This window comes from Ascaphus truei, chromosome 16 (genome assembly GCF_040206685.1).
Source record: "Ascaphus truei isolate aAscTru1 chromosome 16, aAscTru1.hap1, whole genome shotgun sequence".
Classification (NCBI taxonomy): domain Eukaryota; kingdom Metazoa; phylum Chordata; class Amphibia; order Anura; family Ascaphidae; genus Ascaphus; species Ascaphus truei.
Genome location: NC_134498.1, coordinates 38844404 through 38860810, shown reverse-complemented (window position 1 = coordinate 38860810; position 16407 = coordinate 38844404). Strand labels below are relative to the sequence as shown.

At 44.2% G+C, this 16407-nt stretch overlaps 2 protein-coding genes across 2 annotated transcripts in view; both read left to right on the top strand.

Annotated features, from left to right (window-relative positions):
* The window catches only part of LOC142467233 (uncharacterized), an 85857-nt gene extending 81957 nt beyond the window's left edge, over positions 1-3900 (top strand). Inside the window, exon 32 of the mRNA XM_075572665.1 lies at positions 3592-3900. Coding sequence (XP_075428780.1) covers positions 3592-3856 — 265 coding nt within the window. The 3' untranslated portion in view covers positions 3857-3900. The remainder of the gene's footprint in view (positions 1-3591) is intronic.
* A 4658-nt stretch (positions 3901-8558) lies between these two features.
* Positions 8559-16407, top strand: part of ATP11C (ATPase phospholipid transporting 11C (ATP11C blood group)) — a 114427-nt gene continuing 106578 nt past the window's right edge. Inside the window, exon 1 of the mRNA XM_075573254.1 lies at positions 8559-9106. Coding sequence (XP_075429369.1) covers positions 9080-9106 — 27 coding nt within the window. The 5' untranslated portion in view covers positions 8559-9079. The remainder of the gene's footprint in view (positions 9107-16407) is intronic.

The window sequence follows — 16407 nt, the reverse complement described above, 5'->3', positions numbered from 1 at the left end:
TGTAGAAGTCCCCAATTCTCTCTATGATGAGTGATCAGTCTTTTATTGTTGAACCATCCTCTTGTTTGCAATGATTTGCTTCTGTCCAAACATAAAGTCACTGCTTTGTCTTCTTTAAGCTTTTGTTATCTTCACTCGTCTTCCTCACCATATCACAGTTACATTCTCTTACATCTTCAGTACAGGCATACCCCGGTTTAAGGACACTCACTTTAAGTACACTCGCGAGTAAGGACATATCATCCAATAGGCAAACGGCAGCTCACGCATGCGCCTGTCAGCACGTCCTGAACAGCAATACTGGCTCCCTACCTGTACCAAAGCTGTGCGCAAGCAGGGAGATTATATAGCCTGTAACAAATGCATTATTTAGATCCGTTGTGCACGTACTGTATATAACTATTGCAGTACAGTACATGCATCGATAAGTGGGAAAAAGGCAGTGCTTCACTTTAAGCACATTTTCGCTTTACATACATGCTCCGGTCCCATTGCGTACGTTAATGCGGGGTATGCATGTATATATACTATTTGGGGACCGTCTGGCACATCTCTGCATATCCAATTCTTGTTCTTACGTTTTAGGATTGTTTCATTTCTTGTTTCCTCAGAAACTGGTTTGTTTCATCAGATATTTTCTCATCTTGCTTTTTGTTAGCGATTCCTCCAGTTTTTTCTTTGCTTTCAACTACAGTCTTCATAATTGTTTCTTAAATATCCCCCTGTATTTAGAGCACGCTGAAGTGATTTTTCAGCTCTAGTCGAAATTATCTCACGTTTTACTTTAGGTTCTAGATGTTGATTGCTTTTGTTTTCTTTTTAATCAGTTTTCTTCTTTCCATTTTAACATTCAGATGTAATTTGCAGTGAAACAATCAGTGAGAATTCTTTGTTTCAAAAAGGTGAAAAAAAGGACCATGCAGTCTTCAATCACGTGTTTCTTGTTAGTTAGGATATAGTCAATGTAATTATTTATTCCACTGGGTTCACTCCATGTCCATTTTCTATTTAAATTTGTAAGAGACATGTGGAGGGGTACTGTATGACCAGGGAGACGAGTTTGGGGAAATTAAACAATGGCCCGCCACGTCAAATAATACAGTCTTAAGGAAATACACAACTAAATAAAACATCCTATCGCTCTGTATGGGCTAACTCACTTTCACAGTCCCTCTTGGCAGGGCTGGGAGGATAAACCTCTTTTCAACCGACAACCCCCAAAGTCCCAAGAGGTACCTGTAAGCAGGGGTCCTTTGTGGCAGTGTCTGAGCCTGGTTGGTGTCCGTTGAGGGGCCAACCTCTGGTGGGTGGTGGGTTCCTGGTGTCTTGATGTCAGCACCACCCTGTGCTCAAGACACCATCTCCTTTAGCAACACAGATGTGCCCAGTACTGCTGATGTATCCGTATCTACCAAAGTAAAGAAGAAAAATAAAAAGTCTACAGAGACGCCTGTGAGAGCTACGACCTATGCAAGTAAAGTCTGCCCACCTGTAGAACTACCAGCTGGGGTTCTAACATATAAAGAGAAAACCGTTGCAATAGCACCTCCCGAGGTAAGGGGGAAAAATACACCTGATACCGCCAAAATGGAGGACAAAATGTGGTGTTCCTGTAATGAACTTGACCCCACGGAAGAGTGGCCTTTCCGGTCCTATGAGGATACAGATGAGGATGAAGATATCTCTTATGTGGGGCCCGAAACGAGGCGCACCCACAATGCACCCCTAGGATGGTTGAGGTGCCTGAACTTGGTACGCACCAAAAAGACCGGTCTCTATGATAACGAACGTGATTGATGGCAGCAAGAGTGGGAGCAGCAGATCGTTGAATATTTATGCCAGCAAACGCAACTGCAAGAAAAGCATGGCGGATACAGTGAAACGGCTGACGTTTCAAACAAAGAAGGAGACCCCAGTATCCCTGATGGGACGGAGTCGTCCAAAACAAACAAAAAGGCGGAAAAATAAACGAAGTTCTTCACCTACCATGGAAGGGTCAGACACGTCCACAGATCCCACGGAGAAAAATGGGGGCTGAGATGCCTGCAGCCTAGTGCAAATGGAGGATTCATCTCGGAAAGTCATTGTTTAATTTCCCCAAATACCTCTGCACATGTCTCTTACAGGATTCTTCTTGAAGAAGAATGAATTCATAATGTATAAGATTTCCCATTCTGCAAATTCTACCAATCTGACTTCATGTTCATTCCTGTTGCCATAACCCTACTTACCAACCAATGCTTCGTCTTTGCCTTGAAATCTCCCATAATAAGCTTGAGGTGACACTATCCTTTGTTGTTAAATTGGTTGGTTTTTGGTGAAAGTCTTCCACTCCATTGTCTGAGTGACTTGATATTGGATCCCACACTTGATTTGAAGCCTGTATCTCTTCGTAAGCTGAATTACGATTCTGGCTGCTCTTTCAGATGAACTTTCATACTCTACTATGTTCTTTCTCCATCTCTTGTTAACAATGAAGCCTACTCCACTGATTCTTCCATTTTATGTACCTCTGTAATAGGATAGATGTCCGCTTTTGAGCTCAATGAGGGTTTCATCTTTTCTTCTTACTTCACTAAGGCCAACAATATCCCATTTATTATTTTCAAGATAATCTTCTGGTTCTTGCAGTGCTCCTTCACTGGAGAGTCCGGCAGTTGTAGGTAGCCAGAGTGAAGTTCAAATGACAGCTTTTATTTAACCTCCGGGGATTCTTAGCACACTCTGGTTTCATGCCTTCTTCTTGAACACTGTCAAATCCAGAGATATTCTGGCCTCAGGAAAATAGGGACCATTGCTTTTCGGTATCTTCTATATTTCGGGCTTTCTGCTAATATGAAGGACTGAATAAACGGACTTTTAATTAATACCTGAACGTACAGTGGATCTCCTATTTTGTTACGCACACGTGTGTGTGTGTGGTTTCAACAAGGACATGTTTTATTGAATTGTCATTCAGCTAAAACCCAATATTTTATGAGATTATCTCTCATGCCCCAAATATTGTCATGCATAGAATTGAATGAGGTGTCTATATTCAAATCAATAAGAAGAACAGGGAGGGCACGCTTTTATTTCAAATGTCTAGATAATGACCTATAAGGCTAGTATTATACTAAGCGCGTCCATGGCAATGTAAAATACCTGTCTCCCTATGACAGTGTATCCAGTGCTGATGCGTGGGTGCACAGCAGACATATTTGTGTGAAAATACAAAAATAAATGTATTTTTGAGCGGCTGCCGTGCTAGTGACACTGTGAGCCAATCACAGTGAGGCCTACCCTTGTGACATCATGGCCACCCCTTCTAGTCACGCGCGTCATCGTGTGGACTATAGGCACAAAACACGCGCCACGTGCAACCTCGTGTTCGCCCGCACACATGCAAGCGCTTGCTATAATACAAGCCTAAGACACTTTATAGTCCATTCCAGTAAATGAGCTGAAAGGTGTTGCCCAGCGAAGGTCTCTTAATGAATAGCACCACTTAGTAAATATGGTCCAATGTCTCAATACCCAAAGCAGATAGAGTGATGCAGACATGCAAAGCTCAAATCAGATATGCAACTTATGACATGAATTATTTTTCAGAGCAAATGAAAAACCTGATGAAGAAAAGAAGCCATTAGTTCAACCTAAGAGGGTGGCTTCCCCGACCCCAGCAGTAAACTCCTGCTCTTCATCCCAAGATATTGTCCATGAAATATCAAGTACTTCCGAAACGGAATCAATCGCCAGTGAAAAAAGTATTCCTATCTCAGTAACATCGATAAAAGCAGAAACGCCACCAGAACCAACCAGGGCATCAGCAAAACCCGATAAGAAGAAGGGAGCTTTGGCTTGTTGTTTCAACTAAAATGACATGTTTTTTCCCCTCCATGTCTCTATTTTATATAGGCATTGCCACTAACTAAATAAATATATGATGCATTACTATATCATTCTGATCATTTGAAGAGTTTCTCCAGATTAGTAGCATTATCAACTGTTTAAATTACATCAATAGTATGAAATTACACTTTTTACAAAACCTCGTAAGTTGAATAGAAGTGAACATAAAGTTACCAACAAAACGTACAAATACGTTGTGAACGGATGACTTGAAATAACAATACGATCTGTGTATTGGTATTGGTTGAGTTAATCATTTCATTGCATAACCCTGCTATTACTGGGTCTAACCAAATTTGCAGGTCCTAACACTAAACTGTTGAAACTTCCCTTTTACCTCTGTTGGAGGGAGAATGACTGCAGTGAGTCTATCCATACTGCAAAATTGGTTATGCCTTGGCGTTGTCTTGCAGGCTTATAACACTTTGGCCAAAGGGTTTAACCAAATGACCCTTATTCATGAGAATATTATTGCACTATTTAACCATCTACTAATTACTATATATTTTGTCAAATTGGATGTAGCATTGGGCTTTTCTGTCTTGGTATATACATTTGGTCACGCTCAGTAGCTCCCCTTTTTACATAAATATATATGTATATGATGTGGTGGGTTCTGGGGTTAGAGCTTGCTGTGGTTGTGTGTTTGTAAAAAAATAAGTTTTTTACAACACAATGCGCAGACCATGCTTGGAAGGAAGCTACAAGACATTAAGCACTAATGTGGGTAGTCATTTTTCTTTGCTTTTGAAAGGACTTTATGTTATGGGACAATTGTGTATTGCTTGGTTTGATTTGTACAGTAAAGTAATTATCCATAATAGGGTATTGATTTACAAACTGGTTTAACCACAGCTTATACTCATTCAAAGCAGCAATCCCGGGTGTTCGTTTTCTGTCACCCCTTGGAAGTAGTGATGGGGGCGGGAAGGGGACCCCCAAAATATACAATTGAAAGGCCAAAGGAACTAAAAACACACGACACCTAGAAAGAAGTCAAATGGCCACACTGTTATTAACCACAAGACTAAACAAGATGAACCTCTTACTCTACAATCCTGCCAGAGTGCCCCTTAAATAGAAAAAGGCATCTTGGTCACTGTGGCAAGACTATAAATGCCCACCCTTGGTGTAGAGGGAGTGTTCATGAAGCACCCACATGTTTTTGTTAGATAAGAAAAGGACAGTTTGAAAATCTTCGGACCATTTTTTTTTGTTAGAAGAAGAATTATAAAAAAAATTCGCAAAATAAAGTACAGTATCATCGATTTGTCAATACACATGGTTTCTTGTCAATACCGCTGGAAAGTTAATAATGATATGTTTCACTGGCTAACTGACCACTAAATAGCCAACTTGCTTCCTGTTACAAGGATATAGCAAGTTTTCAGGAACCGTAAAGTCAATTCTTTAGGCGAGTGTCACAAACTGCATGAAACACTACTGTCAAGTCAGCAACAATTTTCTAAAGAAGGGACGTTAAATCTATAGGTCCTGGGATTTTAGGGTAACGGGTTAATGTTTTTCGGGTAGGGGGTAGGATTGGCATTAGGGGATAAGATAAGAAGAAGAAGAACCCCATCACACTCTTACGAAAAGGATTTCCATTCCAACTACTGTATATAGAGTTGATTTTCTTTTTTACGAAAACCACTCCCATCTAGCCAACAATACAGCCATATAGTAACACTGAAACACGGCTCATCTGCCAATTCAAATCAAATGAAGAGTTATTCAACACTTTGTAAACAGTGCAATGGGCAGGTAGAGAGTGGACCACTATATTCTGTACACGACATATAAAAGGGACAGGTACGGTCAAGACAATACACTCACAGGTGTTATTAGCTCTTCCTACCACGATGAGTCTCCAAAATGTAATTCCGTCACATTTTGTGCATCTTCCAACTTCAACCCACTTTGCCTTTAATTTCATAAACACTGCACAAAGTAAACCTTATGCTTACCTGTCACAGGGCCAAATGGATGATGCTGCCAAATATCTACAGTACTTCCTCCATATTCCCTGTGGCTAGTGTTCATTTCATTGGATGGAAGAAAGTAATGAATGGAAGTGCCAAGAGAATTTGGATCTTCTATGAAACCTTTTAAAACATGGGTGCATATGTCACAGCTTTTAATATCATGATGAAATGTATGTATGTCTTTATTTATTAGGCGCCATTAATGTACATAGCGCTTCACAGCAGTGATATACGTGACAATCATATAAATAACAAATAAAATAAATAACATATGAAGGGGAGAAGTGCTTCAGACATAAAGTAACATTTAGGAAAAGGAGTACCTGCTCTGAAGAGCTTACAATCTAATTTGTTAATAGGAAGAACGTACAGAGACAATAGGAGGGCGTTCTGGTAAGTGCATCTGCAAGGAGCCAAGGTTAATGTATGATATGTTATTTACCAGCCATGGAGCTACTCGTATGCTTCCGTAAGCTGGTATGTTTTAAGGTGGGTCTTAAATGTGGATAGAGAGGGTTCTAGTTGGATATTGAGGGGAAGGGCATTCCAGAGGTGCGGGGCAGTCAATGGGAAGGGTTTAAGGCGGGAGAGGGCTTTAGATACAAAAGGGGTAGAGAGAAGACATCCTAGAGCAGAATGCAAGAGTCGGGATGGTGTATAGCGAGAAATTGGGGCTGAGATGTAAGGAGGAGCAAAAGAGTGTAAAGCTTTAAAAGTGAAGAGAATTGAGTGTGTGATGCAAGATTTGATAGAAAGCCAGGAGAGTGATTTCAGCAGGGGAGACGCTGGTATGAGTATGAAATGCAAAAATATTTTAACCAAGCTTTAATACATAAAATGACACGTTTAAGATGCAGGAGTCTGCATGTGTTAATTATGAAATATAAATAGAATTTTTGAGGGCAGCACTCAAAACTAACACAACAAGCCAACATATGCTATGAAGATTTATTCACACATTTATTCGTGACAGATGGGCAGAGATGCTGGACTTATTTTGTGACGGGGAGGGGCTATGCGTCATGGCTTCACAAGCATGCACACCATGGTGCTAATCTGTCCTGCAATTATAGAAATGCAGAGGAGCCTGTAACATGCAGCATGATGAATACATGGGAACAACTTTTTCATGTCAAAGTGGACTTAAAAAAGGGGTTAGTGGTACCAGAAATGTTGTACAGTACCTAGGTTTTGTACAATCGCTTTTGTATGGATTTGTTAACATTTTCTGATTTTGAGAAACCTTTAAATACTATATATAAAAACACTGTTTTAGCCATATATTCCTTTGTTAATCAGTATTGCCGACCTGAGGAAGAGAGGAGAACTATCGAAAGCTTGTCCTATGACATAAATAGTTAGTCCAAATAAAAAAAGCTATCCCCTAATACTGAAGTACTCTTTTATTCTGCAATATTGCAACTGTTCTAACACAGCAATTTATATATATATATATATATACACACACACACACACACACACACACACACACACACACACACACACACACACACACACACACACACACACACACACACATATACACATACGTATGTATGTCATTATTTGTATAGCGCCATTAATGTACATAGCGCTTCACAGCAGTAATAGTTACAATCATACAGTATAAATAATAAGATATAAATAACACAAAGGAAAGAAGTGCTTCAGACTTAAAAGTAACATTTAGGAAAAGGAGTCCCTGCTCCGAAGAGCTTACAATCTAATTGGTTGGTAGGAAGAACGTACAGAGACAGTAGGAGGGCATTCCAATAAGTGCACCTGCAAGGGGCCAAGGTTAGTGTGTGAGGTGTTAATTATCAGCCATCGAGCTACTCATATGCTTCCTTAAGCAGGTGTGTTTTAAGGTTGGTTTTAAAGGTGGATAGAGAGGTGCTAGTCGGACATGTTGAGGGGAAGGGCATTCCAGAGGTGTGGGGCAGTCAGTGAGAAAGATTTAAGGCGGGAGAGGGCTTTGGATACAAAAGGGGTAGAACGAAGACATCCTTGAGCAGAACGCAAGAGCCGGGATGGTGTATAGCGAGAAATTAGGGCTGAGATGTAAGGAGGGGCAGAAGATTGTAAAGCTTTAAAAGTGAGGAGGAGAATTGTGTGTGATACGGGATTTGATAGGAAGCCAGGAGAGGGATTTCAGCAGGAGAGACGCCGAGACAGATTTAAGAAAGAGCAGAGTGATTCTGCCAGCACATACATATACACACACAAACACACACACTCACACACTATACAGAATATATAGATGCCACACTGGCAATAATATTATCAGATACATTGGATAGCAGTAGGGAAAAGCGTTTTTTAAAGGTTGATAATAACCACTGATCTATGATAATACAATTCAGCCTCATTGACATACTGGTTTTGTGAATACCTCCCAGTTGCCAAACTGGTTCTCCAGATCTAACGCAAACTAAAAATGATAATCTGCTGGATCCCTCATGATCCTTTTCTTTGACCATTTAGGTGCTGTGTATATAGTCAGTCTATTCTTGTCACTAAATACTACAAGTCCCATGAATCCACAAAGAGGAGGAGGAGAGCAGAGAAGTGCCCTCCTTCCCAACACAGAGAGGAGGAGAGCAGCAATCCCCTCCCCAAAACTAGGAGGGGAGCAGCAATCCCCTCCCCAACATAGAGTGGGGAGGAGGGGCCAAAAACAGAAAGTGGAAGTGGGTGATCCTGATAGGGGAGGAAGAGGCTGGGTATATGCACATCCATACAATTAAGGGATCACTGCATTCAGGGGATCTCTTGTGTCCCTGCGATCCCAGTGATTTGGATCTAGGGGAGAAACCCAGTGCTGCTTCTGTTCTCCTCCTTGTACATTATGCAGGAGGCTTGTGACTTCCAGGTCTGAGACCTATGGGATAGGTATATACCTTGTGCCCTCCTCCCGGAGGGGGCATGATAGTGATTTCCATGCTGCAGTGCTGGAGGGGAAAGCTCATCATTCATGTCAGCCACGATCATAGAGCGCCAGCCGTGTGCGCAGCGCTTTACACACTGACAATACGAGTGGATCCCCTAGCAGGGTGAAGTCAGGGGAGATACCGGGTCTCCGGTGCTCAGACCAGCTTTATCTCCCCCCGGTGCAACCGCCTGCTGCATGGTGCCTGTGGGCTGAAGAGTGCAATGTGAGCCCTGCTGCTGCTGCTGTGTCAGACAGACTCCCAGCCCTGGCAATGTTCCGCCTGAGCTGCAGCCGCCTGGTGAGTAGTGTGTATCTGTGCAGCTCCATCTCCCCACTGCTGAGAGATCCCACACGCACAATGCTGAGAGATCCCTTCTCGCGCACACAATGCTGAAAGATCCCTTCTCGCGCACACAATGCTGAGAGATCCCTACTCGCACACACAATGCTGAGAGATCCCTTCTCGCACACACAATGTGAGAGATCCCTACTCGCACACACAATGCTGAGAGATCCCTTCTCGCACAAACAATGCTGAGAGATCCCTACTCGCACACACAATGCTGAGAGATCCCTTCTCGCACACACAATGCTGAGAGATCCCTTCTCGCGCACACAATGCTGAGAGATCCCTTCTCGCGCAAACAATGCTGAGAGATCCCTACTCGCGCACACAATGCTGAGAGATCCCTACTTGCGCACACAATGCTGAGAGATCCCTACTCGCGCACACAATGCTGAGATCCCTACTCGCGCACACAATGCTGAGATCCCTTCTCGCGCACACAATGCTGAGATCCCTTCTCGCGCACACAATGCTGAGATCCCTTCTCGCGCACACAATGCTGAGATCCCTTCTCGCGCACACAATGCTGAGATCCCTTCTCGCGCACACAATGCTGAGATCCCTTCTCGCGCACACAATGCTGAGATCCCTTCTCGCGCACACAATGCTGAGATCCCTTCTCGCGCACACAATGCTGAGAGATCCCTACTCGCGCACACAATGCTGAGATCCCTACTCGCGCACACAATGCTGAGAGATCCCTACTCGCGCACACAATGCTGAGATCCCTACTCGCGCACACAATGCTGAGAGATCCCTACTCGCGCACACAATGCTGAGATCCCTACTCGCGCACACAATGCTGAGAGATCCCTTCTCGCGCACACAATGCTGAGATCCCTTCTCGCTCACACAATGCTGAGATCCCTTCTCGCGCACACAATGCTGAGAGATCCCTTCTCGCGCACACAATGCTGAGAGATCCTACTCGCGCACACAATGCTGAGATCCCTACTCGCGCACACAATGCTGAAAGATCCCTACTCGCGCACACAATGCTGAGAGATCCCTACTCGCGCACACAATGCTGAGATCCCTTCTCGCGCACACAATGCTGAGAGATCCCTTCTTGCGCACACAATGCTGAGAGATCCCTTCTCGCGCACACAATGCTGACATCCCTTCTCGCGCATACAATGCTGAGAGATCCCTACTCGCGCACACAATGCTGAGAGATCCCTACTCGCGCACACAATGCTGAGAGATCCCTACTCGCGCACACATTGCTGAGATCTCTCATGACGCGCACATTGCTGAGATCCCTCATGACGCGCACATTGCTGAGATCCCTCATGACGCGCACATTGCTGAGATCCCTCCCGACACGCGCGCACATTGCTGAGATCCCTCCCGACACGCGCGCACATTGCTGAGATCCCTCCTGACGCGCGTGCACAGTGCTTAGCGATCCCTCCTGACGCGCGCGTACAGTGCTTAGCGATCCCTCCTGACGCGCGCGCACAGTGCTTAGCGATCCCTCCTGACGCGCGCGCACAGTGCTTAGCGATCCCTCCTAACACACTGCCGAGAGATCCCTACTCACCAGCACACACTGCTCAGAGATCCCGCCTGACACACACAGGCAAAAGTGCAGCATTTCTGTGGCCCTTAACTGCACCAGACTAAAGAAATCCTGTTGATTCCTATGGGATTTTTCTCTGCTATATGGTGCAGACCTTTTGCCCCAGAATTGCACTGCATTTGCCTTAATACATAGAGCCCATAGAAGGAGCCAAACACGAATTGTATATTCATGTCTATGTATAAGTTGATAGTGATTTTCATTCATTTATATCTATACTTTATTGATATTTTGAAGCGCAAGTCACTTGTGAGAGAGGCGGGCGGATAGCACCACTGCTTGGAAAGGAAGGGGTCCAAAGATTCACTTGCTGGTAAAAAAACCCAGGATTTATTGCAAAATAAGGAACAGCATCACTGCCAAAACACAGAACCACTCCAACGCGTTTCACGCACAGGGCGCTTTATCAAAGAGTTCACTATGGTTTATTATTACTTTTATTGATGTTATGAATACTTTGTTCAATGAAACCAACTTAATATCTAAATCAGCGGTGCGCAAAGTGGGGGCGCTAGATTGTCTGGTGGGGGGGGGGGGGGGCGAGTATGGGTGTTAGAGGCCCCGCGCTTCCCTGAAGACATTTCAAATAAATGCCGGGGATCGCGTGAGGCCTCTGTAACTGGTTTACTTACCTTGGTTCCAACGACGCGTCTCCATGGCAACCGGCGTCAAATGACGCCGTGGGGTCATGTGACAACGCGACGTCATTTGACGCCGGGGCCGTGCGGGTGGGGGGCACGAGCCGGAGGGGAGAGGAGAAAGGGGGGTGCATGAAGATACGTTTGCGTACCCCTGGTCTAAATGTTTGACCTCTCCCTCATCATACCGTCTTTCCATTCTCCCATTTCCTTTTGGATTGCTAGCTCTTTGAGCTGGGATTTCCTTAGCTATACGACCAATATTATTTTAAGGGGGGGTTATATTGCTTCTATATTTGGTTATTTGTCTTTACCCCTCACTGCACTGCGCTATAGAGTTGTCGCCTTATAATTAAATTATAATAATACTGTCAGAGGTGCTAGGGATGCATTGCAGTGCTGTGTATTAAAGGGGCAGATCCCCTCTTGTACTTTCCAACAACCTTTTAAGCGTCTGAAATATTAAGTGGGAAGTTAAAATAAAGCTCTCCCCAGAGCTTAGTGCTGTCTAAAGGTTACCCTGGTAACCGCATAAGTTTGATATCAGTTAAACGCCTAGGCTTCTGGGGGGGTTGCTGCTTTAGAAGCAGGGAGCGCAATCTTTTTCTCCTGCGCCCCCCTGCCGGCTGTCCCCCTCTCTGCGCGCTCCCACCCTTACCTTGGTTCAGAAGTTCTGGGCGTCATGACGTCACGTTGTCATGGCAACGTCGCATGACCCCTTGGCGTCACATGACCCCGTGGCATCATTTGACACTGCGTTGCCGTGACAATGTGTCTCTAGAAGCAGTCTGAACCAAGGTAAGTGCGGTTTACAGAGGCCTTCGCCGTTCCACCGGCATTTAATGTAAGTGTCTTTGGGAAGCGTGCAGGGCCTCTGTAAACCCTGCGCCCCCCGCAGATAATGTGGGGGCGCACCCCCCCAGTTTGCGCACCCCTACTTTACAGCATATCTAAATAGGGGGGGGGGTGTAAGGTTAGGCTTTGTTGCCAGTCTTTTCATCCCTTAAGCTTACGTTCAATATATTCAGTGGAGAAGAACAGACATTTCCATCTGACATTGGATCACACCGTTGGTTTTAGATACCACGTGAATTATTAGGATTACAAACTCCTTGGCTCCAATTCCCTATTTGTGTTTGTTTGTAGTGGGGTTTTAACAAGAGTGGTTGTTTTATTTAATTTTTTTTATACTGTGGATGCTAATTTCATTTAATTTCTTTGCTTATTTAAGCGCCAACATTACACATTTTAATCGCGTAGATGGCCTGTGTCTATTGATTGGTCACGTGGTTGTATTTCTCGCTCTTCCTCCGCTATGATCACAGTAGGGGGGTACCATGGCGTGCTCACGCTGTTTTGCCCTTCTGTTGCGAGCACAAGGCTACCAAGAACAGTTATTGACAAAGCAAGTCCCCCTGACGAATACGGCCGTGGTTATACCTAAAACTGCACAGCGCACGATGGAGCGCGCCGCAAAAACAAATGCACGTTTTCCTATGAGCGCACACTAAGGGCACGTGACCGCGCGGTGAACGAGGCGGCGAAGCGCGCGAATTTCAAGCAGATCCCAGAATTAGATTTTCTGGAGCGACGGCCGCGTCACGCGAGCGGTTCAGCCAATGAGGGTGAACTGCTCACGTCACATGGCCACGCCTTCCGATGTCGGCTGGCTGCAGTGCAGGTGTCGGGCGGGGCATCGCCCTGAGGGAGCATGCGCGTGTGGCCGCTGCCGGTATAATCGAAGCCTAAGCTTGCATGTGAAAGATGGACGTATTAGAAGCATATACAGGGTTTGAAACCCATTAGTCCAGGGGTGGCCAACTCCAGTCCTCAAGGGTCACAAACAGGTCAAGTTTTAAGGTTATCCCTGCTTCAGCACGGTCATTGACTGAGCCACTGCTTGAGTAACTTGTGCTGAAGCAGGGATACACTTAGCCGGACCAGTTGGTGGCCCTTGAGGACTGGAGTTTGCCACTCTTGCATTAAGACCAGACCATAGTAGTCTGGCTCTCAACAAAGAGGTATAAAGAGTACCGCCAACATTCTGCAGCGTGGTACAGTAGGGGATACAGAGTTGTATACATTACATAAACTAACATACAAATAAGGACGGACCGATACAAAGCGGTAATGAGGTCCCTGCTCGTGAGCTTACAGTCTAGAAGGAATGAGGGATAATGTTGAAATGAGGGTAAGGTGGCTGCTTAATGTGGGATAAGGTAATAATGAAATATCCAAGTAACTAGGTTGACCTGCCTTTTACCTTGTCAACAATTGGATAGAACCAAATATGCCACTGATTGTGCAGAATTCATCTAATGCAGGGATTGCCAACGTGTTATCAGCTCCACTAGTGGTACCCAAGGTCCTACAAAGTGGTATTCCACTGATTTGTGTTAAATTGCAATAATGACCCAAAACCAATGTACTGTATGATATACACCTTTAAACTAAGTGGTACTTTGACACATCTGTACATTGTGTATGGTTTTTCTTTGTTATGGTCACACAGTTTAAAATAAGGTAGGTGCCATTGAAGTCTATGGCCCTTATTCTATAAGGTGTGATAAGCACAGATGACATGCTGTCTTATGAAAATCCCCATTAAACTCAATGGGACTTTAATGCAATAGCACCTTACAGCAGGGGTGTGCAAAACGATCTTCATGCGCACCCCTTTCTCTCCCCTCCGGCTCGCGCCCCCCCCTGTCCCCTCGCACGTCCGCGGTGTCAAATTACGTCGCGTGGTCGTGTGACGTCACGTTGCCATAGCGTTACTTGGTAGTGCATAGCATATTAAACCCTACACTTTAATATGCATTACATAATAATATTAAATATTACTATGCACTGCCAGCTGCTTAAAGTCCTTTTATTTCTATATTTATTCTTCAAGTCATATAGAAGTTTAGTAGTCATAATATGCAGAAAGTGGCCTCGTCTGGAATTGATTCGGCCTTGTACTGTACTGTACATGTCCTTATTCCCTGCAGCCCACAGTAATAAACAATAGGAAAGTCCTATTAAAAACGTGTGTGTGTGTGTGTGTGTGTGTGTGTGTGTGTGTGTGTGTGTGTGTGTGTGTGTGTGTGTGTGTGTGTGTGTGTGTGTGTGTGTGTGTGTGTGTGTGTGTGTGTGTGTGTGTGTGTGTGTTGAGACTGACTGTGTGTGACCTGTGCAGAGGTATACTCAGGAAGACAGATTTGGGGGAAATTAAACATGGCTTTATTCCACCTGTCACTTTAAACAGCAGTTTAAGGCTATATACAATAGAAACAAACACCTTCCCCTTTGTAAGGGCTAAACTTACTTTCCCAGTCCCTATCTGCAAGACTGGGAGGAAAAGCCCCTTACCAGCCTATTAACCCGAAGTCTCAAGAAGAGGCACCTCAAAGCAGGTGGCCCTTCAGGTCAGTCTCTGGGTCTGGTGTCCGGGTGACTCGATCTCAGCACAGCCTTTGTGCTCAGGACATCATCTCCTCTGTCAGCACAGTTCTGACGGTGCTAAGGAGTCTCGGGGTCTGTCCCCAGCAGGGGGGTTTTACCCTCCTCTGCTTACCCAGGTGGAGCTGGTTAATTGACTAGCTGCTGCAATTAACCAGCTCTCTGCTGGATTTCTCAGACCACAAGAGGCAGCTTTATTTAAACAGTGTGTGTGTGTGGTGTGTGTGTGGTGTGTGTGTGGTGTGTGTGTGGTGTGTGTGTGGTGTGTGTGTGTGTGGTGTGTGCTGTATGTTGTACACTGTACTAGAGAATTATATCATTATTATTATTTTTTTCCTTTTATTCTCTAGTACCAGTGGTTTTCAACCAGGGTTCCTTGGGCATCCCTAAAGGGTTCCCTGTAATTTTCATGTCATTTTTAAAATTTGGACCAAATACAGAAGAATTTACAATACATCTGATCTCAGATGCGCTATTAGAGAGGGTTGGGGTTCCTTACAATGCATCTGATCTCAGACACGCTATTAGAGACGGTTGGGGTTCCTTACAATGCATCTGATCTCAGACGCGCTATTAGAGAGGGTTGGGGTTCCTTACAATTCATCTGATCTCAGACGCGCTATTAGAGACGGTTGCGGTTCCTTACAATGCATCTGATCTCAGACGCGCTATTAGAAAGGGTTGGGGTTCTTCAGAATTTCACACAGGGTTCCTTAACCAAAAAAAGGTTGGAAACCCCTGCTCTAGTAAGAAAATCTTTACACGGTTTAAAACCCGCAGTCCTACTTTGTGTTGCTTTTATATTGTAACACATTTAATTTTAACATGTTGAAGACTTGCAATATTCTCCCTAAGCCATGCATATTCTTCAACTGACATGGTCTGTGCATTTAATTGTGTAGACATGCTCAAATCTCCTTCTCTTTATGTAGTAGCAGACAAGATCAGGAAGTATGTACAGTTTGGCTCAAGTAATAACACATTCTCTGAATGTGGTTTTCTCCATACTTTTGACCACATCCTTCATCGAGAGGTTTAGCCGTGTGCGCCAGTGCTGTTTCAGACAATGTAACCATGTGAAGAACGTGAATTGAAAGAAGAAGAAAAACCCCATAGAATTTGTCTTGCGTTTAATATACACACCATTCCTTCTTGGTTTCATCACCCGTCTCGAACATCCTTGTAAAAATCTTCTGAAAGTTACTCATTTGGGGAAGATAGTAATGCAAGATTATGCTGGCAGGGTTTATCCTTGCATAATCTCCCATTCATCACTGCAACGTGTGATCCTTGTGCAGCTTGTTCCCCTCAGTTACGGGTTCCTCCTGTTTAAAGCAGTTTTGATTTGCAAAGTATTTCAGTGCACCGCTTTTAGATCTGACTTTAAAAAGCCACAGACCATGTTTTTGTATTATTATAAGGCACAAAGAGGGGGTTATATGGGGTAAGCCTTTGTGTTTGGTTGCAATTCCAATATAAACTCTTGACTTAACATTTTCAATGCTAGAGAAGCCCTTAGGAGGAACTATCCGGTGTATAGTAAATCTACCTTTTTTTAAGACGGTTCCTGAACCCAGAATCATGTGTGT